This window comes from Chiloscyllium punctatum, chromosome 4, assembly GCF_047496795.1.
Source record: "Chiloscyllium punctatum isolate Juve2018m chromosome 4, sChiPun1.3, whole genome shotgun sequence".
Classification (NCBI taxonomy): domain Eukaryota; kingdom Metazoa; phylum Chordata; class Chondrichthyes; order Orectolobiformes; family Hemiscylliidae; genus Chiloscyllium; species Chiloscyllium punctatum.
The window spans coordinates 99,298,611-99,326,456 of record NC_092742.1 but is presented as its reverse complement, the minus strand read 5'-3'; the positions used below and the strand labels follow the sequence as shown (position 1 = coordinate 99,326,456).

At 46.8% G+C, this 27,846-nt stretch overlaps 1 protein-coding gene across 1 annotated transcript in view; it reads left to right on the top strand.

Annotated features, from left to right (window-relative positions):
* The first annotated feature begins 1,270 nt into the window (after positions 1-1,270).
* LOC140476578 (serine/threonine-protein kinase PAK 4-like) overlaps positions 1,271-27,846 on the top strand; it is a 78,545-nt gene continuing 51,969 nt past the window's right edge. Inside the window, exons 1-3 of the mRNA XM_072569389.1 lie at positions 1,271-1,301; positions 22,170-22,402; positions 26,761-27,402. Of these exons, the coding sequence (XP_072425490.1) occupies positions 22,196-22,402; positions 26,761-27,402 (849 nt within the window). The 5' untranslated portion in view covers positions 1,271-1,301; positions 22,170-22,195. The remainder of the gene's footprint in view (positions 1,302-22,169; positions 22,403-26,760; positions 27,403-27,846) is intronic.

The following is a 27,846-nucleotide window of genomic DNA, read 5'->3' as shown; positions in this document are numbered from 1 at the left end:
CACCAGTCAATGAAGGTAAGCATGCAGGTACAGCAGGTAGTGAAGAAGGCTAATAGCATGCTGGCCTTCATAACAAGAGGAATTGAGTATAGAAGCAAAGAGGTTCTTCTGCAGCTGTACAGGGCCCTGGTGAGACCACACCTGGAGTACTGTGTGCAGTTCTTCAAATTAGATTAGATTACTTTACAGCATGGAAACAGGTCCTTTGGCCCAACAAGTCCACACCGACCTACTGAAAGCACAATTTACCCCTTCCCTAACACTATAGGAAATTTAGCATGGCCAATTCACCTAACCTGCACATCTTTGTGACTGTGGGAGGAAACTGGAACACCCAGAGGAAACCCACACAGACACGGGGAGAACATGCAAACTCCACACACCACACAGTCAGTTGCCTGAGGCAGGAATTGAACCCAGGTCTCAGGCGCTGTGAGGCAGCAGTGCTAACCACTATGCCACCAAATTGGTCTCCAAACTTGAGGAAAGACATTCTGGCTATTGAGGAATTGCAGCGTAGGTTCACGAGGTCAATTCCTGGAATGACGGGATTACCTTACACTGAAAGACTGGAGCAACTGGGCTTGTATACCCTTGAATTTAGAAGACTGAGAGGGGATCTGATTGAGACATATAAGATTATTAAAGGGTTGGACACTCTGGAGGCAGGAAATATGTTTCCGCTGATGGGTGAGTGCCGAACCAGAGGACACAGCTTAAAAATACGGGGTAGACCATTTAGGACTGAGATGAGGAGAAACCTCTTCACCCAGAGAGTGGTGGCTGTGTGGAATGCTCTGCCCCAGAGGGCAGTGGAGGGGCCCAGTCTCTGGATCCATTTAAGAAAGAGTTGGATAGAGCTTTCAAGGATTATGGAATCAAGGGTTATGGAGATAAGGCAGGAACAGGGTACTGATTAAGGATGATCAGCCATGATCATATTGAATGGTGGTGCAGGCTCGAAGGGCAGAATGGCCTACTCCTGCACCTATTGTCTATTGACTCAGCATCTCAACCAGCAGAATGGTCATTAGGAGCAGGAGGCAGGGATGTAGGAAAGAAAGGTAAACGGGAGAAGGGCGGGGGTCCCGGGTGGAGGGTCCTGAGTTGTGTGGAGGGGCTTTTGTGAGCGTTCCGGGGAATTTGCTCAGGAGCCTCTGCTGATTGGTGAACCAGTTGCCGAAGACTCGTAACCTGCAAGAAGGCTCTTCTTCTAGAATATTTGTACAAGTAGGAGCATGCAATGAGTCAGAGACTACAAACACAGGCTGCTGCACGCTCCCACAGCCAGGCATCGAACAGTGAGTAAAATTCTCTCTCTCTCTCTGTCTCTGAAACACACACATACTGAAAAGCGAAAATCGTTCAGGTAGATACCGGGATTGACCTAACGGCAGAGGGTAGAGGTTGAAGTTTTAGGCAGCTATGCGAGATACCTGAGCTGCAGGTTCTGGGATTCTGACAGGCAGCTGGAGTTTCTGCTTCAAGTCACTGCTGGCTCTGAACGGAAGCCTCAGCTGCTGAGAGAGAGAGACCACGAATCCTTCGGTGTTTGCCTGCACACCTCGTGGTGGTGCTTTCTCACGGGGCTGCAGCGTACGGGGAAAGGGAAGGTGGACTCCGGAGTTGGGGTGTGTGAGAGGGGAGATGCTGTTGCAATTGGGTGCGGAGTGAAAGTTGCAGTTATGCAACTCGCTGCCACATATTCACCCACAGTCAGAAATTGCAGTATGGGGAGGGGACTGGCGCTACATTTCTCTTCTGAAGATCGATCTTTACATATTAGGGGTCTCTAATGGTATTGCCTGTGTTTACAGCTGTTCCCAAAGGTCTGTGTATTTACAAAATGTATATATTTACAGTTGTCCCTGAGAGTGCGCCTGTTTTTCCAGGGGTGTTTAAGAGTGTGTCTATATTTAGTGGAGTCTCTGAGAGTGCGTCTGTATTTACAGGGGTACCTAAGAACGTGTCCGAGTTCACAGGGGCCCCTGAGAAGGTGTCTGTATATACTGACAATATATATATTGTATATACTAACCAATCTAGAAATACTGACCCCCCCACCCCGCCAAAAGAAAGTGTGAATACGGATACTGTTGACTAGGAATACAATAATTCAAGTAGTTTAGATGGGTTAGTTTTTGTTTTTATTGCAGGAGGGTTTTCTGACACAGTATGTAGACAGGCCAACAAGGGGTAATGCCATATTGGATTTGGGACAGGGGAATGAACCCAGCTAGGTGTTAGATTTGGAGGTAGGTGAGCACTTTGGTGATAGTGACCGTAATTAGGTTATGTTTACAAAAGCAATGAGCAGGGATAGGTATATACCTCAGGGAAAGAGGTATAACGGGGGGGGGGGGGGGGGGGGGGGGAAGGCAATTATGATGCGATTAGGCAAGATTTAGGATGCATAGGATAGGGAAGGAAACTGCAGGGGATGGACACAATTGAAATGTGGAGCTTGTTCAAGGACCAGCTACTGTGGGTCCTTGATAAGTACGTACCTGTCAGGCAGGAAGATAGTTGGTGAGAGAGGGAGCCATGGTTTACTAAAGAAGATGAAGCTCTTGACAAGAGGAAGAAGGCGGCTTATGTGAGGATGAGGCATGAAGGCTCAGTTAGAGAGCTTAAGAGTTAGAAGTTAGCCAGAAAAGATCTAAAGAGAGGACTAAGAAGTCAGGAGGGGACATGAGAAGTTGTTGGCGGTTAGGACCAAGGAAAGCCCTAAGGCCTTCTATAGGTATATCAGGAATAAAAGAATGATGAGAGAAAGATTAGGGCCAATCAAAGATCATAGTACGAAGTTGTGTGTGGAATCTGAGGACATAGTGGAAGCGCTTAATAAATACTTTTCATCAGTATTCACATTGGAAAAGAGCAATGTTAATGAGAACACAGCGATACAGGCGACTAGATTAGATGGGATTGCGAGGTAAAAACAATCACTGCAGATGCTGGAAACCAGATTCTGGATTAGTGGTGCTGGAATCTGATGAAGGGCTTTTGCCGAAACGTCGATTTCGAAGCTCCTTGGATGCTGCCTGAACTGCTGTGCTCTTCCAGCACCACTAATCCAGATGGGATTGCAGTTGACAACGAGGAGGTTTTAGCAATTTTGGAACAACTGAAAATAGATAAGACCCCTGGGCCAGATGGGATTTATCCTCTGATTCTCTGGGAAGTCAGGGAGAAAGTTGCAGAGCCTTTGGCTTTGATCTTGATTTCATCATTGTTGACAGGAGTAGTGCCAGAAGACTGTAGGATAGCAAATGTTGTTCCCTTGTTTAACAAGGGGCGTTGAGACAACTCAGGAAATTATAGGCCAATGAGCCTTACTTCGGTTGTGGGTAAGGTGTTGGAAAAAGTTATAAGAGATAGAATTTAGAATCATCTGGAAAGGAATAATTTGATTAGGGATAGTCAACACGGTTTTGTGAAGGGTAGGTCTTGCCCCATTAACCTTATTGAGTTCTTCGAGAAGGTGACAAAACAGGTGGATGAAGGTAAAGCGGTTGATGTGGTGTATATGGACTTCAGTAAGGCATTTGATAAGGTTCCACATGGTAGGCTATTGCACAAAATACAGAGTTTCGGGATTGAAGGTGATTTAGTGAACTGGATCAGAAATTGACTGGCTGACAAAGGACAGAGGGTGGTGGTTGATGGGAAATGTTCATTCTGGAGCTCAGTTACCAGTGGTGTGCTGCAAGGATCTGTTTTGGGGTCACTGCTGTTTATAATTTTTATAAATGATCTGGATGTGGGTGTAGAAGGATGGGTTCGTAAATTTGCAGATGGCACTAAGGCAGGTAGAGTTGTGGATAGTGTCGAAGGATGTTGAGGTTGACAGAGGGACATAGATAAGGTGCAGAGTTGGGCTGAGAAGTGGCAAATGGAGTTTACTGGGGAAAAGTGTGAGGTAGCTCAGTTCGGCAGAAATATCAGGAATGCAGAGTACTGGGCTAATGGTAAAATTCTTTGCAGTGTAGATGAACAGAGAAGTTGGTGTCCAGGTGCATAAATCCCTGAAAGTTGTCACCAAGGTTGATAGGGTTGTTATGAAGGCATATGGTGTGTTGGTGTTTATTGGTGGGGGAATTGATTTTAGGAGCCATGCGGTCATGCTTCACTGTACAAGACACTGGTAAGGCCACACCTGGAGTATTGCGTACAGTTCTGGTCACCGCATCATACGAAGGATGTGGAAGCTTTGGAAAGTGTTCAGAGGAGATTTACTAGGATGTTGCCTGGTATGGGAGGAAGGTCTTACAAGGAAAGGCTGAGAGAACTGAGGCTAATTTCATTGGAGAGAAGAAGGTTGTGAGGTGACTTAATCAAGACATATAAGATAATCAGAGGAGTAGATAGGGTGGACAGTGAGAGCCTTTGTCCTGGGATGGTGAAGGCTAACATGAGGGGACATAGCTTTAAATTGAGGGGTAATAGATTTAGGACAGATGTCAGAGGTAGCTTCTTTACTCAGAGAGTAGTAGGGGTGTGGAACGGCCTGCCTGTAGACTCGCCGATGTTAAGGGCATTTAAATGGACATTGGACATACATCTGGATAATAATGAAACAGTGTAGGTTAGATGGGCATTAGATTAATTTCACAAGTTGGCATAACATCGAGGGCCGAAGGGCCTGTACTGTGCTGTAACGTTCTGTGTTCTAAGTACACAGGGGTGTTGACAGATTTTTATCTCTATGGGAATTGAGAAATGTAGGCAAAAATAAACAAGAGAGTACTGGAAAACTCAATGTGTCAGGCCGCAGCTGGAGAGAGAAAGAGAGTTAATATTCCACATCCTGTGACCCTTCACCAGAACCATGCAGAAACTGGACTAGAAGCATTAACTCTATTTTCTTTCTCCTAATGCTGCCAGCCCTGTGGAACGTATCCAGCATTCCCTGTTTTTGTTTCAGATTCCCAGCATCTGCAGGCATTGTGTTCATTGTACAGCAAAAATAGGGGAGAGGTGGGGCTGAGCAGTTTTGATTGGATTGTAGAGTAGGTTTGAGGGGCTGAATGGCCTACTTCTGCTCCTCTTTCCTGACAGACATTTTCTAACCAACCTGTTCATGTGTTATGACCCACATCCAGAGCAGACAGGATGTGAATCCAGGCCTACCTGGCTCAAAGGTAGGGACACTACTAGTGCACCGTAAGAGCCTCTCCTTTATGTTTCTATATTCATGGCTCCACCATAACTGCATATGATGATCACCAGGAACATCAGAGACTGTCCTGTTGGCATGGCTTCGAGGGAGGAACTATCAGTATTGGTTAGAGTGTGTGTCCAAACTCTAGGTTGTACCCTCTACAATGGCACGTCAGGCGTTCAGTGCCTCCTCACTGCGGATAGGCTCCTCAACATTGGGTATTCAATCTCTGGCTTCTCTTTAATCCCTGCCCATTGCTTCACTGTTTCCTGCCTTGCCATCCCACAGCATGGTCGCTTGCTGAATTCTCTTCCAGAAACAAAGTCCACAGCAGACGGGGAAAAACAAGGTTCACCGACTTTGCCACGTCAGCTGGCCTAGCATTTATTGCCTGTCCCTAGTTGCCCCTTGAGAAGGTGGGGGTGAGTTGCCATCTTGAACTGCTGCAGTCCACCTGCTGTAGGATGACCCACAATACCCTTAGGGAGGGAATTCCAGGATTTTACCCCAATGACATTAGATCCCAGCTGTCACTGCCCACTCCACAGTAGATCTGCCACCCCAGCCACCCTGTCCTGGATGTACATCCAGAGACTCCCCATCTTATCCTGCGTTGTCCTGCGCTGGTGACCGTCGCTGTCTGAAATGATGGCAGGGTTTTCTGCATCTGGCATCTGGTACCCTCTGAGGTGAGGCAGCTAAGGGTGGTGCCAAGCAAGGCTCTGGGCATCTGAATGCAAGAACAGACAAAGGAAGGGTTGGTATGAAGGACTGGGGGTATGGGGTGGAGGGAGCGGAGGGAGGGGTGTTGGTTGGAGAGTGTGACAAGCAAGAGTCCAGTGTTGTTCATTTTACACCAGTGAGTGGGATGAGGCTGCGGTGGAAATGAAGAAGCTGGTTAGTTGCTGTTCCAACAGTTTGCAGCAACCTGTCGGTGTGCCTGTTCACCACTCTCTCTCTCTGTAGCTGACTTAGCGCCAAGTGTGAACTTCTCCTGCGAGAGAAAAGGCGAACCGTACAGTGAGCCTATGCAATGTCTTAGGGTGTTGCTGAATAGCTGGCCATTTTATGGAAGTCTTGAGCTGGGGGTGTTTAGATCAGGCGTTTTGGGCAAAAGCCCTTCATCAGAAATCTTCATTCCTGAAGGGCTTTTGCCCAAAACATCGATTTTCCTGCTCCTCGGATGCTGTCTGACCTGCTGTGTTTTCCCAGCACCACTCTAATCTAAACTCTCATTTCCAGCTTCTGCAGTCCTCACTTTTGCCTAGTTGAGCTGGGGGTGTGGTGAGCCTTGCAGTGGTGGGAAGGCTTTGTGGGGGGGTGGGGTTGGGGGGGTGGGAGGAGGTGGCGGAGAGAGGGTGAGCCTTGCAGTGGTGGTAAGGTGGAACAATTCCATTTTGTACAATTCATTCACCAGATGAGGGCATGTATTGCCCATCCCTAATTGGCAAGAGGGTAGTGAAGAGTCAAACACATTGTTATCGGTCTGGAGTCATATTTAGGCAGACCAGGTAAGGACTGTTAACCAGTTTGTCCAACAATCTTTTCATGGTCATCATTAATTTCAGATTTTTAAACAAAAAATTGAGTTCAAATTCCACCATCTGCCATGGGCTGCAGTTGAACCTAAATCCCCAGGTACATGAATTAACAGCCCAGCAATAATACCAGTAGACTGTCACTTGCTGATGCAGAGTGTTGTGCGTCTGGGGGTATTGAGCAATGTTGAGTGGTGGAGAGTGCAGTGGGTAGCAGATATTGTACCAAGGTGACATTGACTGACCTTGATCATCCAGTGAAGTCATTGCACTTATCAGCTTCTGAGAATTGGACTTTGCACAGAGGGTGGTAGGTGCCTGGAACACGTTGCCAGCAGAGGTCATAGAGGCAGGCACAGTAGATTCATTTAAGGTGCATCTGGACAGCTGCATGAGTAAGTGGAGAGCAGCGGGATACAGATGCTTAGGAATTGGACGATAGGTTTAGACAGTGGATTTGGATCAGTTCAGGCTTGGAGGGCCGAAGGGCCTGTTCCTGGGCTGTAAAGTTTCTTTGTTCTTTGTCTCTGACCAAGCTCTTTGGAAGGTGTGGCCTCCCTCCCGGAAGACCTCTCTCTGACCCACCTCTCCATTTGCGTCCTTCTCCCTTTACTTTCCTTTGGCAGGGCCAGCAGCTGCTGTGTTCTGAGAGATCCTCTCCTGCAAGAGAGGCAGATTGCCTTTAAGCAGAGCTAGACAAACTGTACATTGTGCTCGCCAACCCCAGGTTTAGTTTGCAGCTACTTAGCAGAATGGTTACAGCATCATGGAATCACAGTCATACAGCACAGAAATAGACCCTTCGGTCCAACTCATTCCCCAATCTGATCTAATCCTGTTTTCTAGTACTTTGCACATTTCCTTCTAAACCCTTCCTATTCATTTCCCCATCCAAATGCCTTTTAAATGTGATTTGTATCTACTTTCACTACTCCCTCTTGCAGCTCATTCCATCACCCTCTCTGAGAAAAAGTTATCCCCGTAGATCCTTTTTAAATCTTTCCCCTCTCACATTAAACATATATCCTCTAGTATTGGACCACCCCCCAACCTGGGAAAGAAGCCTAGATTATTCACTCTATCCATGCCCCTCATGATTTTATAAATCTCTTTAAACCTCTTGGCTTCTAACGCTCCAGGGAAAAAAGACTCAGACTAATCAGCCTCTCTCTATAACTTAAACCCTCCAGTCCTGGCAACATCCTTGTAAATCTTTTCATCACCCTTTCAAGTCTAACAACATCCATCCTATAGAAGGGCGACCAGAATTGTACGCAGTATGCTAAAAGTGGTCTCACCAATATCTTGGTGTGTCAGTAATTCGGCATCATGCTCTCTGTACTTACTAATAGAATTAATTCAATTATCAGGCAGTAAGAGAGATCACTTCATCTCTAACATTGCCATTTTAAGAAAAACTGATGGGTTTATTCCCTATGAAAAGGAACCCTCCTGATATGCATCATTTTGTTTGGGCTCTTTGGGAGAAAAATAAACTTTAAAAATTCCAATCCTGAACTGACAGACCAATCTCATTGACTGGAGGCAACTGCATTTCCTACCTCCGTTTCCATTGGGAAACTAAGCTGACTTCTGGGACCATGTTTTCAATTCTCACCTGCACCAGGTGCTGTACCCATGACCGTTAGAACATCTGTGAAAAATGTAAAAAGTCTTGAAAATGTACACAGTTAATTTTTAACTCCGCCACTGTTGATATGTGAGGGACACGGTGAAAAGCTGCTTAGCATGGAATTTCAGAGGCAGACACTACAGTCATTGTACTGAAGAAATGTTATTGTAAAACTAGCAACGAGAACCGACAGCAAACACAGGCATTGTGAGTGATCAAGTAGCACCTGAAGATGAGGTAAAGTCGTCAGCGTTTCAGACCTGAATTGCAAAGCCACTCTTATTTTTGTTGTACTGTCTGGAAAGAGCTAAAAATAATTAATCAACAACCAATTGTAGGTACAGTGAGTGCTTGTGACTGCACTGGACAGTTAGATTTGTGTGTCCCAAGGCACCAGCCTTCTCCCTAGCCACGTGGCAGTGTTAGAATTAGAACTCTCACCTTTACGAGACCAAAGTGTCATTAGTTTCAGTAATCTGGAAACCGGAAGGCACAATCGGTATTGCAACTGCAGCAGGATTCAAGATCCGGCACTGACCCAGTCCTGAGGTTTGGAGTGGAGAGAATAACTGAGAGTCACAGTGAGACCAGGTTAGTGGTAAGACCAAGGGTCAGCATGTGAAACAGGGTCAGGGGTCAGCACGAGGGTCACAGTGTGAGACAGGGTCAGAGGTCGGACTGAGGGTCACAATGTGAGGCAGGGTCAGGGGTCGGGCTGAGAGTCACAGTGTGAGACAGGGTCAGAGGTAGGACTGATGGTAACAGTGTGAGACAGGGTCAGGGGTCGGGCTGAGAATCACAGTGTGAGACAGGGTCAGAGGTAGGACTGAGGGTCACAGTGTGAGACAGGGTCAGGGGTCGGGCTGAGAGTCACAGTGTGAGACAGGATCAGAGGTCGGACTGAGGGTAACAGTGTGAGACAGGGTCAGGGGTCGGGCTGAGAGTCACAGTGTGAGACAGGGTCAGAGGTCGGACTGAGGGTCACAGTGTGAGACAGGGTCAGAGATTGGATTGAGGGCCACAGTGTGAGGCAAGGTCAGGGGTTGAGCTGAGAGTCACAGTGTGAGACAGGGTCAGAGGTAGGACTGAGGGTCACAGTGTGAGACAGGGTCAGAGGTAGGACTGAGAGTCACAGTGTGAGACAGCGTCAGAGTTGGATTGAGAATCACAGTGTGAGACAGGGTCAGGGGTCGGGCTGAGAATCACAGTGTGAGACAGGGTCAGAGGTAGGACTGAGGGTCACAGTGTGAGACAGGGTCAGGGGTCGGGCTGAGGGTCACAGTGTGAGACAGGGTCAGAGGTCGGACTGGGGGTAACAGTGTGAGACAGGGTCAGAGGTAGGACTGAGAGTCACAGTGTGAGACAGGGTCAGAGTTGGATTGAGAATCACAGTGTGAGACAGGGTCAGGGGTCGGGCTGAGAATCACAGTGTGAGACAGGGTCAGAGGTAGGACTGAGGGTCACAGTGTGAGACAGGGTCAGGGGTCGGGCTGAGGGTCACAGTGTGAGACAGGGTCAGAGGTTGGATTGAGGGTCACAGTGTGAGGCAAGGTCAGGGGTTGGGCTGAGAGTCACAGTGTGAGACAGGGTCAGAAATAGGACTGAGAGTCACAGTTTCAGACAGAGTGAGGTGTAGGATTGAGGGTCACAGTGTGAGTCAGGGCCAGGGGTAGACTAGAGGGTCATAATAAAAGTCAAGATCAGAGGTTGAACTGAGGATCACAGTGTGAGATGAGATCAGAGGTATGCCTAAGGGTCATGGTGTGAGATCAGGCCAAAGGTCAGACTGAGGGTCACAGTGTGAGACAGGATTACGGGTAGGCCTGAGGGTTACAGTGAGACAAGATCAGAGGTCAGATCTCAGTCACAGGGTGAGATGGGATCAGAGGTAGGGCACAGTATGAGTCAGGGTCAGACTGAGGGTCAAGGGTCACAGTATGAGATAGGGTCAGACTGAGGGTCACATTATGAGATAGGGTCAGACTGAGGGTCACTGTGCGAGACAGGGTCAGATATAGGGGTGTGGGTCGCAGTGTAGTACAGGACAGTGACTGAAGACAACAGACAGGACAGGAGCAGGGGGCTGTAGAAGAGAGTGCAATTCCAGGACATATACTGCACCAATGACATTTATTTCTAACCTGCGTGGCCCTGATCAATATACTGCCTGTAGAGAATCTTTCACAAGTGTATCCTTGGCGGGTGTGCCATCTCTACTCCCTAAACAATGTCCAGCTTGCCCGTGCAAGATCACTGCCAGTATGAATCACTCTTCTGTTGAGGTGTACACAGGCTGCTGTGTGAGCCAACAGGAAGTGAGTTGGCTAATTCCTAGCTTTCTTATAGAACTCTGACTGTTATAGATGAGTCACTTGTAACCCAATGTTAAGGAAGATGTTTGCTGATACTAATCCACTCTGGTGCACCCACTCACAAAACAATAAGAACTTTACAAAGGCGTATCTCATTCAGCGAGTGCAGGGGATGCTAAGAGCTGATTGAAAAGCCTGTGGGTGACGCTGTGTGGCCAGTAGGCTATTGTCCAGCAGCCTTCAGGAATCTAAGATAAATAACCTTCTGGAAAACAATGAAAGAGTGGAAGAAAGGTTCACAAAAAGGAAATTGAGTGTTGTGGTTTCATCTTTGAGCGCTGTCATTCATTTGTTGTAAAAAAATATTGGGAGACATTGGAATTGTAACAAGCCCTTGCCCAAAACGTCAATTTTCCTGCTCCTCGGATGCTGCCTGACCTGCTGTGCTTTTCCAGCACCACTCTGATGTAAACTCTGGTTTCCAGCATCTGCAGTCCTCACTTTTGCCGACCACACCTAAGGAAGCTGAATGAATGTCCTGAAACAGTAACCAGAGGAATGTCTATGGATGGCATTTATCAGGACTGTTCTTTGCTAAAAGTTCCTCATAAGGGACTAAAAGGTAGAAGCTTATATTATTAAAGGTAAACATTTGACCAGATTAGGAAATCAGCTGAGTGCCAGAAAACAGAGTCAGACAATGGGTGTCTATTTTACTTGGCAGGATGTAACTAGTAGTAGTAAATATTAATGTCATGAGCAGCCACAGAAGAATGTAAGATGCTAAAAGCTATATCAAACCCTGGTTGAACCACACCTGGACTCATTGTGAGCAGCTCTAAGAACTGAACCTATGATAGGATCAACCTTGGAGGGTCTCCACATTTACCATGAATGATACCTGGACACCAAGGGTTAAATTCCATTGACTGATTCATAAACTAGGTTCTTTCAAGTTTAAGAAGAGGGTTAACATAAAAGCACTAGACCATGAGACATTGGAACAGTAGTAGCTCATCAAGTGTGCTCCACCATTCAATGAGATCATGGCTGATAAAACCATAAGACACAGGAGCAGAAATTATGTCATTCGGCCCACTGAGTCTGCTCCACCATTCGATCATGGCTGATAGGTTTTTCAACCCCATTCTCCCACTTTTTCCCTGTAACCTTTGATCCCCTTGCCAATCAAGAACTTATCTATCTCTATTTTAAATATACTCAACAGCCTTCCATGCCAATGAGTTCCACACATTCCCCACTCTCTGGCGAAAGAGGTTTCTCCTTCTCTCCATTCTAAAGGATCTCCCTTTTACTCTAAGGCTGTGCTCTGGGGTCCTCATCTCTCCTGTCAATGGAAACACCTTCCCAACATCCACTCTGTCCAGGCCGTTCAGTATTCTGTAAGTTTCAATCAGATACCCTCTCATCCTTCGAAACTCCTATTGAGTATAGTCCCAGAGACCTCAAATGTTCCTTATATGTTAAACTAATGTCCACAACCCCACTTTCTTGCCTTTTCCCTTGATTCCCTTACTATCTAAAGTTTTATCCCAGCCTTGAATGACCCAGCCTCGAATGACCCAGCCTCAACAACCTTCTATAATCAAAACTTCCACATAATTACCACTTTCTGAGAGAAGAAATCTCTTCTCATCCGTGTTTATAATGGGCCCTCCCACATTCTGAGATTATGCCCTCTGATCCTAAACTATTTCCACATCCACCCTGTCATGTCCCCTCAGACTTTTGTATATTTCAAGAAGCGATGCCTTCTCATTCTTCTAAACTCTGGTGAAGGGGGCGTACTCAGCCTCCCACTGTACTCACTGTATACCATTAACACTGTATTCTCGGCCTTTTCTCGTTGGAACGGCGAAGGATGAGGGGTGACTTGATAGAGGTTTATAAGATAATCAGGGGAATAGATAGAGTAGACAGTCAGAAACATTTTCCCCGGGTACAACAGAGTGTTACAAGAGGACATAAATTTAAGGTGAAGGGTGGAAGGTATAGGGGAGATGTCAGGGGTGGGTTCTTTACCCAGAGAGTGGTGGGGGCATGGAATGCGCTGCCCGTGGGAGTGGTAGAGTCAGAATCATTGGCGACCTTTAAGCGGCATTTGGATAGGTACATGGATGGGTGCTTAATCTAGGATAGAAGTTTGGCACAACATCGTGGGCCGAAGGGCCTGTTCTGTGCTGTATTGTTCTATGTTCTATGACTGTGTCGCCAAATACTAGACTAAGTTTGCTGATGACATCACCATAGTCAGTCAAACCTTAGATGGTGAACTCATTATTGACTTTTGACGGGATGTTACTCATGCTACCCCCCTCCCCCCCCCCCTCCCCCCCACCCCGCTACATATTAACAGCACAGAGGTGGAATGAGTGGAGAGTGTCAAGCTTCTCGGAGTGGTGATCAACAACAAGTTTGCTTGGACTCTTCATGTGGACGCACTGGTTACAAAGGCCCAACAATGTCTCTTCTTCCTCAGGCAGCTGAGTAAATTTGGCATGACAGCAAATACCCTTGCCAACTTTTATAGGTGCACCATCGCGAGCATTCTGTTTGGATGTATCTCTACCTGGTATGGCAACTATATCATTCAAGATTGGAGATGGTTACAGAGAGTGGTGAACTCGGCCTGGACAATCACAAAGGTCAACCTCCCATCTATAGAATCCATCTACAAGGGCCGCTATCTAGGAAAGACCACCAGCATTCTCAAAGATCCATCCCATCCTAGCAATGCTTTTCTACGACCTCTACTATCAGATACAGAAGCCTGAACACACGCACCAGCCCGTTTCGAAACAGTTTCTACCCTACTGTTGTTAGAATACTGAATGGACTCACACACTCTTAACATTTGCCTGGACCTGTGTTTTTGTCTTTGCCGCTGTTTACCTATTATTTACTTATCAATGCTAGTTAACTCTGTGATCTGCCTGTATTGCTAGCAAGACGAAGCTTTTCACTGTGCCTCGGTACACGTGACAATAATTCAATTCAGACCAAGGAGCATGGTCTAAAAATTAGAGACAAACCTTTCAGGAGTGGAATTTAGAAAACACATCTTTGTATAAACGGAGGTAGAGTTTAGAACTCTCTTCCACAAATTCTGATTGATGCTAGATCAAAGTTAGTAAGGGCGATGGGGTGAAGTTAGGTCACAGATTAGCCGTGATTTTATTGATTGAAGGAATTAGCTTATTTAAACGACCTCTGCCTGTTCCTCGGTTCTATGAGCTGGAAAGGAAGGCTGTTAGATTGACAGTCAAGATTTATCCAGTCAGAGAGTGAAGAGTCAATTTGGTTTTTGATTGACTGTGGGCCAAAGGCTGAATGTATCAAATAACCAGTAGCCTTCCAAACTCCCAGACAATTGACTGTGGCTACTCACTCTGTGTTATTGAAAATGTCTCAGATGAAGCTAAGGCCTCCTACATGTTCATGTTGGTCAATCACAATGTACAGATGTGTTCAGGTCTCTATTCCATTGAAGAGAAGCAAGTCTTGGAGTTATACAGCACAGAAACAGGCACTTCAACATAACCTGTCCACGTGGGGGATATTAAATTATTTTATTAACATATTTTTCCAACCAAACTGTTCATAGATGTTATTACACATCTCTCGAGCAGGCGGGACTTGAATGTGGGCCTCCCAGTCCAGTGGGCACCAGTCGGTCCCTAAAACAACTGTTGGGACAAGACAATTTGAGGTTCCAGTGAGATACAGTGGCTGTAGCACTAGTGATAAGATATAAACAATAGGACCACGCAAGTCAATAAACCCTTACCATAAAGAAAGGCCAGGTGTCAGATATCTTAGTGGGAGAGGATTTTGGTGACAGTGATCACAACTTCCTGACCTTTACTATAGTCATGGAGAGGGATAGAAACAGACAGAATGGCGATGTATTTAATTGGGAGAAGGGGAATTACAATGCTATTAGGCAGGAACACAGGTGCCTAAATTGGGAATAGATGTTCTCGGAGAAGTACACAACAGCAATGTGGAGGTTGTCTAGGGAGCACTTGCTGTGAGTGCTGGACAGGTTTGTCCCACTGAGGCAAGGAAGGGATGGTAGGGTGAAGACAAGAAATGTGGAACATTTAGTCAAGGGGAAGAAGGAAGCTTACTTAAGGTTGAGGAGGCAAGGATCGGACACGGCTGTAGAGGGTTACAAGGTAGCCAGGAAGGAATTGAAAAATGGACTTAGAAGAACCTGAAGGGGGCATGAAAAAGCTTGAGTGGGTAGGATTAAGGAATGTGAGGAACAAGAGGATGGTCAGAGTGAAGGCAGGGCTGATCAGGGATAGTGGAGTGAACTTGCTTCGTATTCATTACTGAGAGAGACCTTGATGGTTGTAAGGACAGTGCTTGAACGGGTTGATGTTAAGAAGGAGGATGTGCTGGAAATTTTAAAAACCATAAGAATATATAAGACCCCTGGGCCGGACCGGATATACCCAAGGCTACTACAGGAATTGAGGCAAGAGATTGCTGAGCCTTTGTGTCCTGACTGTCCGCTGGAGTAGTACTAGTTGGTTGGAGGGTGACAAATGTTATGCTCTTGTTCAAGAAAGAGAATAGGGATAATCCTGGGGATTACAGACCAGTCAGTTTTACATGTGTGCCCATTGGAAGGATGTTGTAAAACTTGAAAGGGGTTCAGAAAAGATTTACAAGGATGTTGCCAGGGTTGGAGGATTTGAGCTATAGGGAGAGGTTGAATAGGGTGGGGCTGTTTTCCCTGGAGTACAGAGGCTGAGAGGTGACCTTATAGAGGTTTATAAGTTAATGAGGGGCATGGATAGGATAAATCAACAAGGTCTTTTCCCTTGGGTGGGGGAGTGCAGAACTAGAGGGCATAGGTTTAGGGTGAGAGGGGAAAGACATGAGGGACCTAAGGGGCAACTTTTTCATGTAGAGTGTGGTACGTGTGTGGAATGAGCTGCCAGAGGAAGTAGTAGAGGCTGGTACAATTGCAACATTTAAAAGGCATCTGGATGGGTATATGGATAGGAAGGGTTTGGAGGGATATGGACCAGGTGGGACTAGATTGGGTTGGGATATCTGGTCAGCATGGACGGGTTGGACTGAATGGTCTGTTTCCGTGATGTACATCGCTATGATTCTGTGTGGTGAGCACCTTTATTGGAGAGGATTATGAGATACAGGATTTATGATTGCTTAGAGAACCATAGTTTGATTAGAGATGGCCAGCATGGCTTTGTGAGGGGCAGGTCATGCCTCACAAACCTTATTGAATTCTTTGAGGATGTAACAAAACACATTGATGAAGGTAGAGCAATGGATGTGGTGTACTTGGATTTTAGCAAGGTGTTTGGTAAGGCTCCTCACGGTAGGCTCATTCAGAAAGTAAGGAGGCATGGGATACAGGGAAATTTGGCTGGATGCAGAATTGGCTGGCCCATAGAAGATAGAGGGTGGTAGTAGATGGAAAGTATTCAGCCTGGAGTTCAGTGACCAGTGGTGTTCCACAGGGATTTGATCTGGGACTTCTGCTCTTGTGATTTTTTGTAAATGACCTAGATGAGGAAGTGGAATTTGGGTTAGTAAATTTGTCAATGAAATGAAGGTTGATGGAGTGGTGGATAGTGTGGAGGGCTGTTGTAGGTTGCAATGGGACATTGACAGGATGCAGAGCTGGGCTGAGAAGTGGCAGATGGAGTGATCCATTTTGGAAGGTCAAGTTTGAATACAGAATACAAGGTTAAAGGCAGGATTTTTGGCAGTGTGGAGGAACACAGGGATGTTGGGATCCAGGTCATAGAGTCATAGAGGTGTACAGCATGGAAACTGACCCTTCGGTCCAACCCGTCCATGTCGACCAGATATCCCAACCCAATCTAGTCCCACTTGCCAGCATCCGGCCCATATCCCTCCAAACTCTTCCTATTCATATGCCCATCCAAATGCCTTTTAAGTGTTGCAATTGTACCAGCCTCTACCACTTCCTCTGGCAGCTCATTCCATCCACGTACCACCCTCTGTGTGAAAAAGTTGCCCCTTAGGTCTCTTTTATATCTTTCCCCTCTCACCCTAAACCTATGCCCTCTAGTTCTGGACTCCCCGACCCCAGGGAAAAGACTTTGTCTATTTATCCTAATGCATTTTGTGATTTTGTAAACCTCTATAAGGTCATCCCTCAGTCTCTGACGTTCCAGGGAAAACAACCATAGCCTGTTCAGCCTCTCCCTATAGCTCAAATCCTCCAACCCTGGCAACATCCTTTCTGAACCCTTTCAAGTTTCTGTTAGGAAGGAGACTAGAATTGCAAGCAATATTCCAATAGTGGCCTAACCAATGTCCTGTACAGTCGCAACATGATCTCCCAACTCCTGTACTCAATACTCTGACCAATAAAAGAAAGCATATCAAACGCCTTCTTCACTATCCTATCTACCTGCAACTCCACTTTCAAGGAGCTATGAAGCTGCACTCCAAAGTCTCTTTGTTCAGCAACACTCCCTAGGACCTCCCTAAGTCCTGCTAATATTTGCTTTCCCAAAATACAGTCCCTCACATTTATCTGAATTAAACTCCATCTGTCACTTCTCAGCCCACTGGCCCATCTGGTCAAGATCCTGTTGTAATCTGAGGTAACCCTCTTTGCTGTCCACTACACCTCCAATTTTGGTGTCATCTGCAAACTTACTAACTGTACCTCTTATGCTCATATCCAAATCATTTATGTAAATGACAAAAAGTAGAGAACCCAGCACCAATCCTTATGGCACTCCACTGTCACAGCCCTCCAGTGTGAAAAACAACCCTCCACCACCACCATCTGTCTTCTACCTTTGAGCCAGTTCTGTATCCAAATGGCTAGTTCTCCCTATATTCCAAGAGATCTAACCTTGCTAACCAGTCTCTAGTGGGGAACCTTGTCGAACGCCTTACTGAAGTCCATATAGATCACATCTACCCCTCTGCCCTCATCAATCCTCTTTGTTACTTCTTCAAAAAACTCAATCCAGTTTGTGAGACATGATTTTCCATGCACAAAGCCATGTTGACTATCCCGAATCAGTCCTTGCCTTTGCAAATACATGTACATCCTGTCCCTCAGGATTCCCTCCAACAACTTGTCCACCACCGACGTCAGGCTCACTGGTCTATAGTTCCCTGGCTTGTCCTTACCACCCTTCTTAAATAGTGGGACCACGTTAGCCAACCTCCAGTCTTCCAGCACCTCACCTGTGACTATCAATGATTTAAGTATCTAAGCAAGAGACCCAGCAATCCCTTCTCTAGCTTCTCACAGAGTTCTAGGGTACACCTGATCAGGTCCTGGGGATTTATCCACCTTTATACATTTCAAGACATCCAGCGCCTCCTCCTCTGTAATATGGATATTTTGCAAGATGTCACCATCTATTTCCCTACATTCTATATCTTCCATGTCATTTTCCACAGTAAACACTTATGCAAAATACTCATTTAGGATCTCCCCTGTTTTCTGCGGCTCCACTCAAAGGCCACCTTGCTGATCTTTGAGGGGCCCTATTCTCTCCCTAGTTACCCTTTTGTCCTTAACGTATATGTAAAAACCCTTTGGATTCTCCTTCATTCTATTTGCCAAAGCTATCTTATGTCCCCTTTTTGTCCTCCTGATTTCCCTCTTAAGTATACTCCTCCTGCCTTTATACTCTTCTAAGGATTCACTCGATCTATCCTGTCTATACCTTACGTATGTTTCCTTCTTTTTCTTAACCAAATCCTCAATTTCTTTAGTCATCCAGCATTCCCTACACGTACCAGTCTTTCCTTTCATCCTAACAGGAATATACTTTCTCTGGATTCTTGTTATCTCAGTTCTCAGGCTTCCCATTTTCTAGCCATCTCTTTACCTTCAAACATCTGCCCCCAATCAGCTTTTGAAAGTTCTTGCTAGGTCCATCGATCCATCAAAGTTGCCACCCAAGTTGATAGGGTTGTTAAGAAGGTGTATGCTGTGTTGACTTTCATTAGCCAGGGAATTAAGTTTAGGAGCCGCGAGGTTATACTGCAGCACTATAAAGCCCTGGTTAGACCGCACTTGGAATGTTGTGTTCAGTACTGGTCACCTCATTATGGGGATTCGGTTCAGAGGGGGCCAGGGAGTGCACTAACAACAGGCAGGTATGTTTTACCAAGCTTGAACAGGAAGTGGGTATGAGGCTGTCTCACTGTTGCTGCATGTGTGACTCCCGTAGTCCATAGTTGCCTGTGTCAGGTGGTCATCTGCTTTATCTATTAGATTGAAAGTTGGACCACATATACCTCTTTTGGTAAACGAGGGTGAACCATTTCTAACATTGTCTTTGCTTTAAAGGCTACCTTTGGTGTACAGGCCTCAAGGAGTGCATGGATACACTGCATACCTACACTGAGTGTCACCACACACTGGGGGTCTACCTGACCGTGATGTGGAAGCTTTAGCAGAGGAGATTTACCAGGATGCTGCCTGGTCTGGAGGGCAGGTCTGATGAAGAAAGGTTGAGGGAGCTAGGGCTTTTCCTATTGGAGTGAAGAAGGATGAGAGATGACTTGAAGGAGGTGTATAAGATGATGAGAGGCATAGATAGAGTGAATAGCCAGAGACTTTTTACAAGGGCAGAAATTACTATCACAAGGGGGCATTATTTTAAGGTGATTAGAGGAAGTCTAAGGGGGAGATGTCTGAGGTCGGTTCTTTACACAGAGAGTGGTGGGTGCGTGGAATGCACTGCCAGTGATGGTAGTAAAGTCAGATACATTAGGGACATTTAAGCGACTTTTGGATGATACCAAAATGAAGTGTATGTAGGTTAGTTTGATGTTTAGAGTCGGATAAAAGGTGCTGTGCTGTTCTAAGTTCTATGTTCTATAAATGCGGCTTGCTTTCTATCTCACCAAGTGGCTTGGAATATATTAACACCGTATACTGGAGGTTTTCGGTTAGACCCTCCTCCAACCAAGGGCGGCATGGTGGCTCTGTGGCTAGCATTACTGTCTCACAGTGCCAGGGACCTGGGTTCCATTCCGCCTTTGGGCGACTGTCTGTGTGGAGTTTGCACATTCTCCCCATGTTTGCATGGGTTTCCTCCGGCTACTCTAGTTTCCTGCCACAGTCCAAAGATGTGCAGATTAGGTGGATTGGCCATGGGAAATGCAGGGCTATGGGGATAGAGGGGGCAGGTCTGAGTGAGATGTTGTTCAGAAGGTCAGTGTGAATTCGATGGGCTGAATGGCCTGCTTCCACACTGTAGGGATCCTATGATAACCCTCCCCTTTCTAGCACGTGGATACACACAGGGTCACAAAAGGTGATGGCTTGCCCATGGGGGTTCAGCAAACTGTCTACGTGTTGGATCCTGAGGCTCAGACTGGAAAAGCAGCACAAAAGGCAGCAGAATAGGAGTGGGGGATGGCCTTTCTTCCAGCACTAACATGGCGAATGTGCTGACCAAAGTGGAGCTTGAGGATGGGAATCCATAATTGGATCTGACTGCTGTACGCAAGCAGCACTGGCACAGTTTGAAGACATGCTGGAAATAGGAAGCTCTGAGCTGGGCAGATCTCTTCACCCTTCCTGTACCCGTGCTGAACCCTTTGGCGAGTCCCTCAGAAAGGGATCGGGTGTCAAAGGGGTGACTGTCCCAGGTCACAGTGTTCCTTGACAGCCAGGCCGTGTTCTTTGGGAATGGGACTGATGGATCTCTCCTTTCTGACTGTTGGGTCAGATTACCTAGTGGTGCTGGGGATTCGGTTCAGAGGGGGCCAGGGAGTGCACTAACAACAGGCAGGTATGTTTTGCCAAGCTTGAACAGGAAGTGGGTATGAGGCTGTCTCACTGTTGCTGCATGTGTGACTCCCGTAGTCCATAGTTGCCTGTGTCAGGTGGTCATCTGCTTTATCTATTAGATTGAAAGTTGGACCACATAGACCTCTTTTGGTAAACGAGGGTGAACCATTTCTAACATTGTCTTTGCTTTGAAGGCTACCTTTGGCGTACAGGCCTCAAGGAGTGCATGGATACACTGCATACCTACACTGAGTGTCACCACACACTGGGGGTCTACCTGACCGTGTGTTGTGAAGAATGGTCAGGGCAGGTCACTGTGGAAAACTTCAGTCGCAACAGGCGCTGCCATCTGTCTCTCCTGAAGAGGTTTATGAAGGTGAAAAAAAAAATCTTTGACTGTGAATTCATCAGGCAGTGATCAAGACACACCATCCTCAAGGCCCTGTGGGTCAAAGGAGATGATGGATTCTGTTGGATGGCCCCCCTGAACAGACTCTTGGCAGATCAACACGAAAACAGAAAGTGCTAGAGAAACTCAACATGCCTGGCTGCATCTGTATAGAGAGAGAGAGACAGAGAACAAAAGAGAAACAGAAACAGAGTTAATGTTTAGACCCTTCCTCAGGACGAGAGTGGTCACTGGACTCAAACACATTAACTCTGTTTCTGTCTCTGTACTCTGACCAGCACTTTTGGTGTTTCAGTTCTCCAGCCTCCACAGATCTTTGTTTTGTTATTTGGCAGAATGCACTGTGGCCAGAGATGAGAAAAGGCCCTTCCCTTCAGATCCTTCCCAGGAGTCTCACCCTCTCTGCACATTGCCCCTCGACGTGGCTAGAGGTGGGTAAGCTAGTGACCCTCCACCTCCTAGAATGTATCTTTACAAAACAAGTCTGGAGAGAGACGCAATGATTTAGAGCCAAGGTTCATCATGTAGCCATGGGGCCAAGGTAACACAGAGATAGACATCAAACTGGTGCCAGAGGACTGTCAACCCCTCGGCAAAGCCCAGAACACGTTTGTCACTCGCTGCAACTAAATAAGCACAGTCCGAACCCAAGTGGTCCATGGCCTGGGATGTTTTAAAGCTTTGAGGCAGTGACCCCAAAGACTCACTGGAGAAAGGCACTGCCTGCCTCAGAGCCTAAAGCATTTGCGCACAAGGTACTTTACCCACATAAAAAGGCTGCACAAACAGGAGTGAGTTTGTCATGGAGTGTATGTGTAACCTGTAAATGAATAAGGTCAGCGAATCCCTCAGAGTGGCACACAATGCATCAAGATGAATTTTACGTCGAGTCAAATTCGAATTGCTGGCATACTTTTACAAACTTTGTGAATGAGGCTTATTTTTACCTGGGAAGGAAACTGATTTATTTCTCTGGAAAGGCAATGGCGAATTGTGTTTTGTTCTTGAGCCCCTCTTGAGCTGTCATTGTGAGTAGCTCAATCGAACCTGGCTTCAGCTCAGTGCTGGGTGACAAGCTGACACTGAGGATGGTTTATCCTTGTTTTTGAAAGTAAAAACCAGCCCTTTGTGTGTATTTCAGCGCCAGCAGCTTGCCTTGAGGTGTGACTGCGCACCTTTGTGTACAATTGGTTGCTTTCAAAGGTGGGATGGTGCAGAAATGTGAGCTCCTGGCAATATTGCTGGCAAGTCCCCAGCTTCTCCTCCTCCTCCCAACGTGCAGCTAATCTCAGCCCTTCCTCATTGCAGGGTCACTCCCTCCACCTGGTCGGATCATGTGGAAGAAGAGGAGGTCCCAGCGCCTGGAGATTTCGGCTCCTCGGGACTTTGAGCACAGGCTGCACACCTCCTTTGACCCCCACGACCAGAGGTTTGTCGGTCTGCCCCAGCAATGGCAGGGGCTGCTGGCGGAAACCCCGAAACGGCCGAAACCTTTAGTAGATCCATCCAGCGTCACGCCTGTGGAGCTCACCCCACTAAAGGTAAGACTAGCTCACACGGTGGGTGAGGGACATGGAGGGTGAGAGAGGAAGGGATGGACGCTGAGGGATGGACACACGGGTGCAAGGTGAGGGACAGAATGTGAAGGGCAGAAGAGTGATGGATAAAGGACGCAGAAGGTGAATGACATGGGATGTGAGAGGTGAGAGACACAGAGGGTGAAGGGTTATGGAAATGGAGGGCGAGGGATATGAGACACAAGGTGAGGGACATAAGAGTGATGGGTGAGAGAGTGAGGTTTGATGGAGGGTGATGGACACAGAAGGTGATGGAGCTGAAAATGTGTTGCTGGAAAAGCGCAGGAGGTCAGGCAGCATCCAAGGAGCAGGCTTCTTCCTGAAGAAGGGCTCATGCCCGAAACGTCGATTCTCCTGCTCCTTGGATGCTGCCTGACCTGCTGCGCTTTTCCAGCAACACATTTTCAGCTCTGATCTCCAGCATCTGCAGTCCTCACTTTCTCCACAGAAGGTGATGGACTCAGGAGTGGTTCTGAGAATGAGAGACATGGACATTGTGGAGGAATCTAAGAAGTGAAGAATTAAAGGGTAGGTTGAGGAATTGAGTCTGTCTGTTGTTACCCTCGAGGTACTCTACTGTTTACTGCTGTGGGAAGATCAAATATATCTCCCAGCTTTCTCATTAATATTCTGGTTGTGAGGTTTAAAGCTGTTACAGCTCAGTGAGTTAACTCTTTGTGAGCTATATCCAGTATTTATAACAATAGAACATATACTGAAACAACATTTCTTTATAGCCCCAAACTGTTATAATTCCCACTGATCAAAATTTTCAGGTTAAAGGTCAGTGTGAGTGTGTCAGTTTGAGTGTTCGTCAATGTCAGTGTCAGTGCAAGTATGTGCCTGTGCGTCAATGTGAGTATGTGCATCAGTATGAGTAAGTCAGTATGAGTATGTGTCTGTGACTGCGTTAGTATGAGTGTGTATAAGTGAGCATCTGCATGTGAGTTTGAGTGTGCATCGTGAGTGTATGTGTGTGTAAGTCTGAGTGTGTGTAAGTGTAATATTATTGTGTGTTGGTGTGCTATTGTGAGTGTCACTCTGTGTATAAGTGTTAGTGTGTGAGTGTCACTGAGTATCAGCGCATGTGTGTGTCAGTGTGAATATGCATTCATGTGAGTATATATCAATATGAATGTGTATGCCGGTGAATGTGAGTCAGTTTGAGTGTGAGTCAGTTTGAGTGTGAGTGTCAGTGTGAGCGTGTGTTAGAGTGTCATTGTGAGTGCAGTTGAGTGTCTGTGAGTATGGGTGAGACCTGGAGAACATAGGCCAGGCAAAAGAAAAGGCTGAATACTTTCCACGTTCGCTGTCTCACAAGTATCTTCATAATCTTTTGGCACAATAAGATCATTAAGATTGAGTTCCTGAAGCATGCTAAGTCCATCAGCATACTCATATTGCTAAGGGAATGTCCTCTGCACTGGCTCAATCACATGCATCAGCTTGGTGATGCCATGAAAGAACTGTCAGAATGGTAGTTCTGAGGGAGACATGAGCAAAATCTTCTGTCAGAAATGAGGAGCTCCTATCTTTCATTAAAAAAAAAACAGGTCTGGATTGGCAGCCTGTGTAAAGTTGCCACCCTTAGGAAATTGTCTTATGAGACTGAAGGCTGCCCCAAGTGAACTTAGCAGTGTGTGAACACAGGGGTCTACGTGCAACTGTATGACTGGGTGAGTGTGAGGGAATGATTATAGGTCAGGGTGTGTGAGGATCAGTGTGTGTTTGTGTCAGGTAAGACTTTGGACATTTGCGAGTGTGTGAGTGCCCAAGTTGTGTTTTGTTCATTCATGGGATGTGGACATCACTGGTTGGGTCAGCATTTATTGCCTGTCTCTAGTTACCCTTTAGAAGGTGGTGATGAGCTGCCTTCTTGAACCACAGCAGTTCATGTCCTGTTGGTAGACTCACAATGCCCTTAGGGAGGGAATTCCCCAGGACTTTGACCCAGCAACAGTGAAGGAATGATGATATATTTCCAAGTCGAATGGTGAATGCCTTGGAAGGGAATTTGTAGGGGGTGGTGTTCCCATGTAACTGTTGCCCTTGTCCTTCTAGATGGAAGTGTTCATGGGGTTAGCAGGTGCTGTGTGAGGATCTTTGGTGAATTTCAGCAGTGCATCTTGTAGGTAGTACTCAGTACTGCTACTGAGCATCAGTGGTGGAGGGAGTGAATGCTTGTGGATGTAGTGCCAATCAAGTGGGCTACTTTGTCCTAGATGGTGTTAAGCTTCTTGAGTGTTGTTGGAGCTGCACCCATTGAGGCAAGTGGGGAATATTCTATTACACTCCTGACTTGTGCCTTGTAGATGAGTCAGGAGGTGAGTTACTTGCTGCAGTATTCCTGGTCTTTGACCTGCTCTTGTAGCCACTGTGTTCATGTGGCGAGTCCAGTTGAATTTCTGGTCAGTGGTGACCCCAGGATGTTGACAGTGGGGGATTCAGAGATGGTAATGCCTGTGTGAGTGAGTGTGTGTGTGAACCTTGGGGCATATGAGTCTGGGTACATCTGTGTGAATGTCAGTCAGTGTGAGGCTGTACAGTCAATGTGTAGCGGTGTGTGTGTGTGTGTGTGCATGTGTTTGTGAATATGAATGTACAAGTGTATGCATAAATTCATGTGAGCGTGACTGGTTGTTTGAGTCTTTGTACGTGATTGTGCATGTCTGTGTTAGTCAATTAATTCTGAAAGGGTTGATGAGATTCTTTCTCTGTCAGAAAGCTTTTCCCTTATTTTTGAATCCAGCGGTGGAGAATCATAGAATCCCTACACATCGAGTCCACACTAACCCTCTGAAGATCATCCCACACGGACCCAGTCCCCCCCCTCCTACCCTGTCACCCTGCATTTAGATTATATATGTTTATATTACTTACACTGTGGAAACAGGCCCTTCGGCCCAACAAGTCCACATTGACCCGCTGAAGCGTAACCCACCCAGACCCATTCCCCTACATTTACCCCTTCACCTAACACTACAGGCAATTTAACATGGCCAATTCACCAGACCTGCACATTTTTGAATTGTGGGAGGAAACTGGAGCACCCGGAGGAAACCCATTCAGACACGGGGAGAATATGCAAACTCCACACAGAGTGTCGCCTGAGGTGGGAATTGAACCCAGGTCTCTGGCGCTGTGAGGCAGCAGTGCTGACCATGCCGCCCATTTCTCACGGCTAATCCACCTAGTCTGCACATCATGGTAGGATGTGCAGTTTGTTAACAGGAAAGACATGCAATCCTCAAAACCTTTAATGCAAAATATATTTTTGAATTTTTCTGAGGACTCTGCAGTGACTTGGCTTGCTTTGCTCATGCTTCATGCCTGTGGTAGGAGGATGATGCAAGGGTTGGAGGCGGCAGGAACTCTGACACCTCATCACTCAGTGTGGGGCTGATGGAGTGTGAGTGAGTGTGGATCACAGGATTTAACGTCATTGCATTTACCCGAACCTGGGAGGAAGGTTCTGCTTCAGAATTGTCGCTGAAGTAAGTGATTAAAGCCAGGTTCATGCATGTTGGGTTGACAGCTGTTGATCTGAGGGAGTTAGGAGAAAGTCCAAGCTTGGATGGGTGAGTGTTTGAAGATCTGAAGGAAAGACTGGGAAGCACTGGTACTGGTCTGAACTCATCCTGTATACAGAAATACAGACCTTTTTGCTTTGGATTGCTGTGATCATACCTTGGGTGTATTTCTCATTCCTTCTAGCATTGTGGAAAGGGTGAATAGTTCATTGTTCTGATCAGACATTGTGAAGGTTTACATTAGAGATTGTTACAGGGCGAGAGTGTTCACTCTGCAGAGATGGAGCAGAGCCTTGTCCTGTGAGACTTCTCCTGTCAGCTGGAAAGCCTTATCGATTACCAGCCAGTGTCTGAAAGCTGGAAAGCGAGAGAGAAAAGAGGCAGCTTTTTTGCATGGGAAGTCATGTCTCAAACTTCACTGAGCACGTTTCCTCAGGGTGTCTAGTGGATAGTATCTGGCGATGGCCTTCTTTTAATATCCAAATTAATATTCTTTTGGAGCCTTGGGTTGGAAATACTAATTCAAACTGTTCACTGGCTTCTGTGACCTCATGATTTGGAGATGCCGGTGTTGGACTGGGGTGGACAAAGTTAAAAATCACACAACACCAGTTTATAGTCCAACAGGTTTAATTGGAAGCACTAGCTTTCGGAGCGCTGCTCCTTCATTGGGTGGTTGTGGTTCCAATTAAACCTGTTGGACTATAACCTGGTGTTCTGTGATTTTCAATTCTGTGACCTCATTTGCTATTCACCTTTCCTTCCTGAATTGACCTGTCTTTTATTGCGCAGCCCATCGTCCGTGGAAGCAAGTCGGCGGCCAACGGCCACATCACGGAGCTGCTGGCTGACCTGCAGAAAGTCTCGGTGTCGAGGTCCAACTCTTTGCGGAGAAACACGGTCTGTTTGTCTCAGGGGAAGCCCTGTCCACTGAGGAGGATCGAAGAAGACGGCGCCCGGGAGATGTCGCAGAAGCCGCCCAGTTCCACCCACCGCTGGAGCAGGATCTTCACCCGTGGTCACCACGGCAAGAGCCGTGGAGGAGAGGGCGGGAGCGGCCAACTGAACGGGGGTGGGCCCCACTTGAACAAGTCGGTCCAGAACCTGTCCATCCCCTCGCTGGAGTACGAGCGGCAGAGGACACACCCTCTTCCACCTGGAGCTCAGGGTGGCGCTCTCCCCTCTGACAGGATCCCCTCGGAGACCACCCAGCCCCACGTGGAGAGAAGGCTGAGACCGGGGAGAAGGAACAGTCTGGGCTGGAGGCCCATCTCTTGCTTCTTCGGTCGCTCCAGCCCAAAGGGCGCGAGGGGACACAGCACCTCCCCCGGCTCTCCAAATCGTGGCTCCACTGGTCACCCATTCAACAGCAGTCTGCCCTCGGAGAGCTCGCCAGGTACATCAGCAAGAGGCACCACAACCAAACAAATTCAGGTAAGCAACTCGGGACTGCCAGGCAGCTGGGGTCTTACCCACAGACTGACACTTTAGGAGGAGTCGAGTCATATTGGTTTGTTCTGAAACTCTGGTGTGTGTGGGTGAGTGGGTTAGTGCTCCAGAGCTCCAGCACAGGCCAAGTAAGAGCTCAGGAGTTCAAATCAGGCTGTGGGGACTAGAAGCTAACAATTCTGGTAAACCTGTTGACGTGAGAAGATTTTAAAAAAAAGTCCCTGAGAACATCTGACATAGAAGCAGAAGTAGACCATTCAACCCATCGAGTCTGCTTTGCCATTTAACACGATCGTGGCTGATCTGACAGTCCCCAACTCAATTTTCCCAACTTTTTCCCTCAACCCCCCCCTACTGATTAAAAGTCTGTCTCTCTCAGTCTTGAATGTACTTAAAAAGACAGCCTTGCAGCCCTCTGCGGTACAGAAT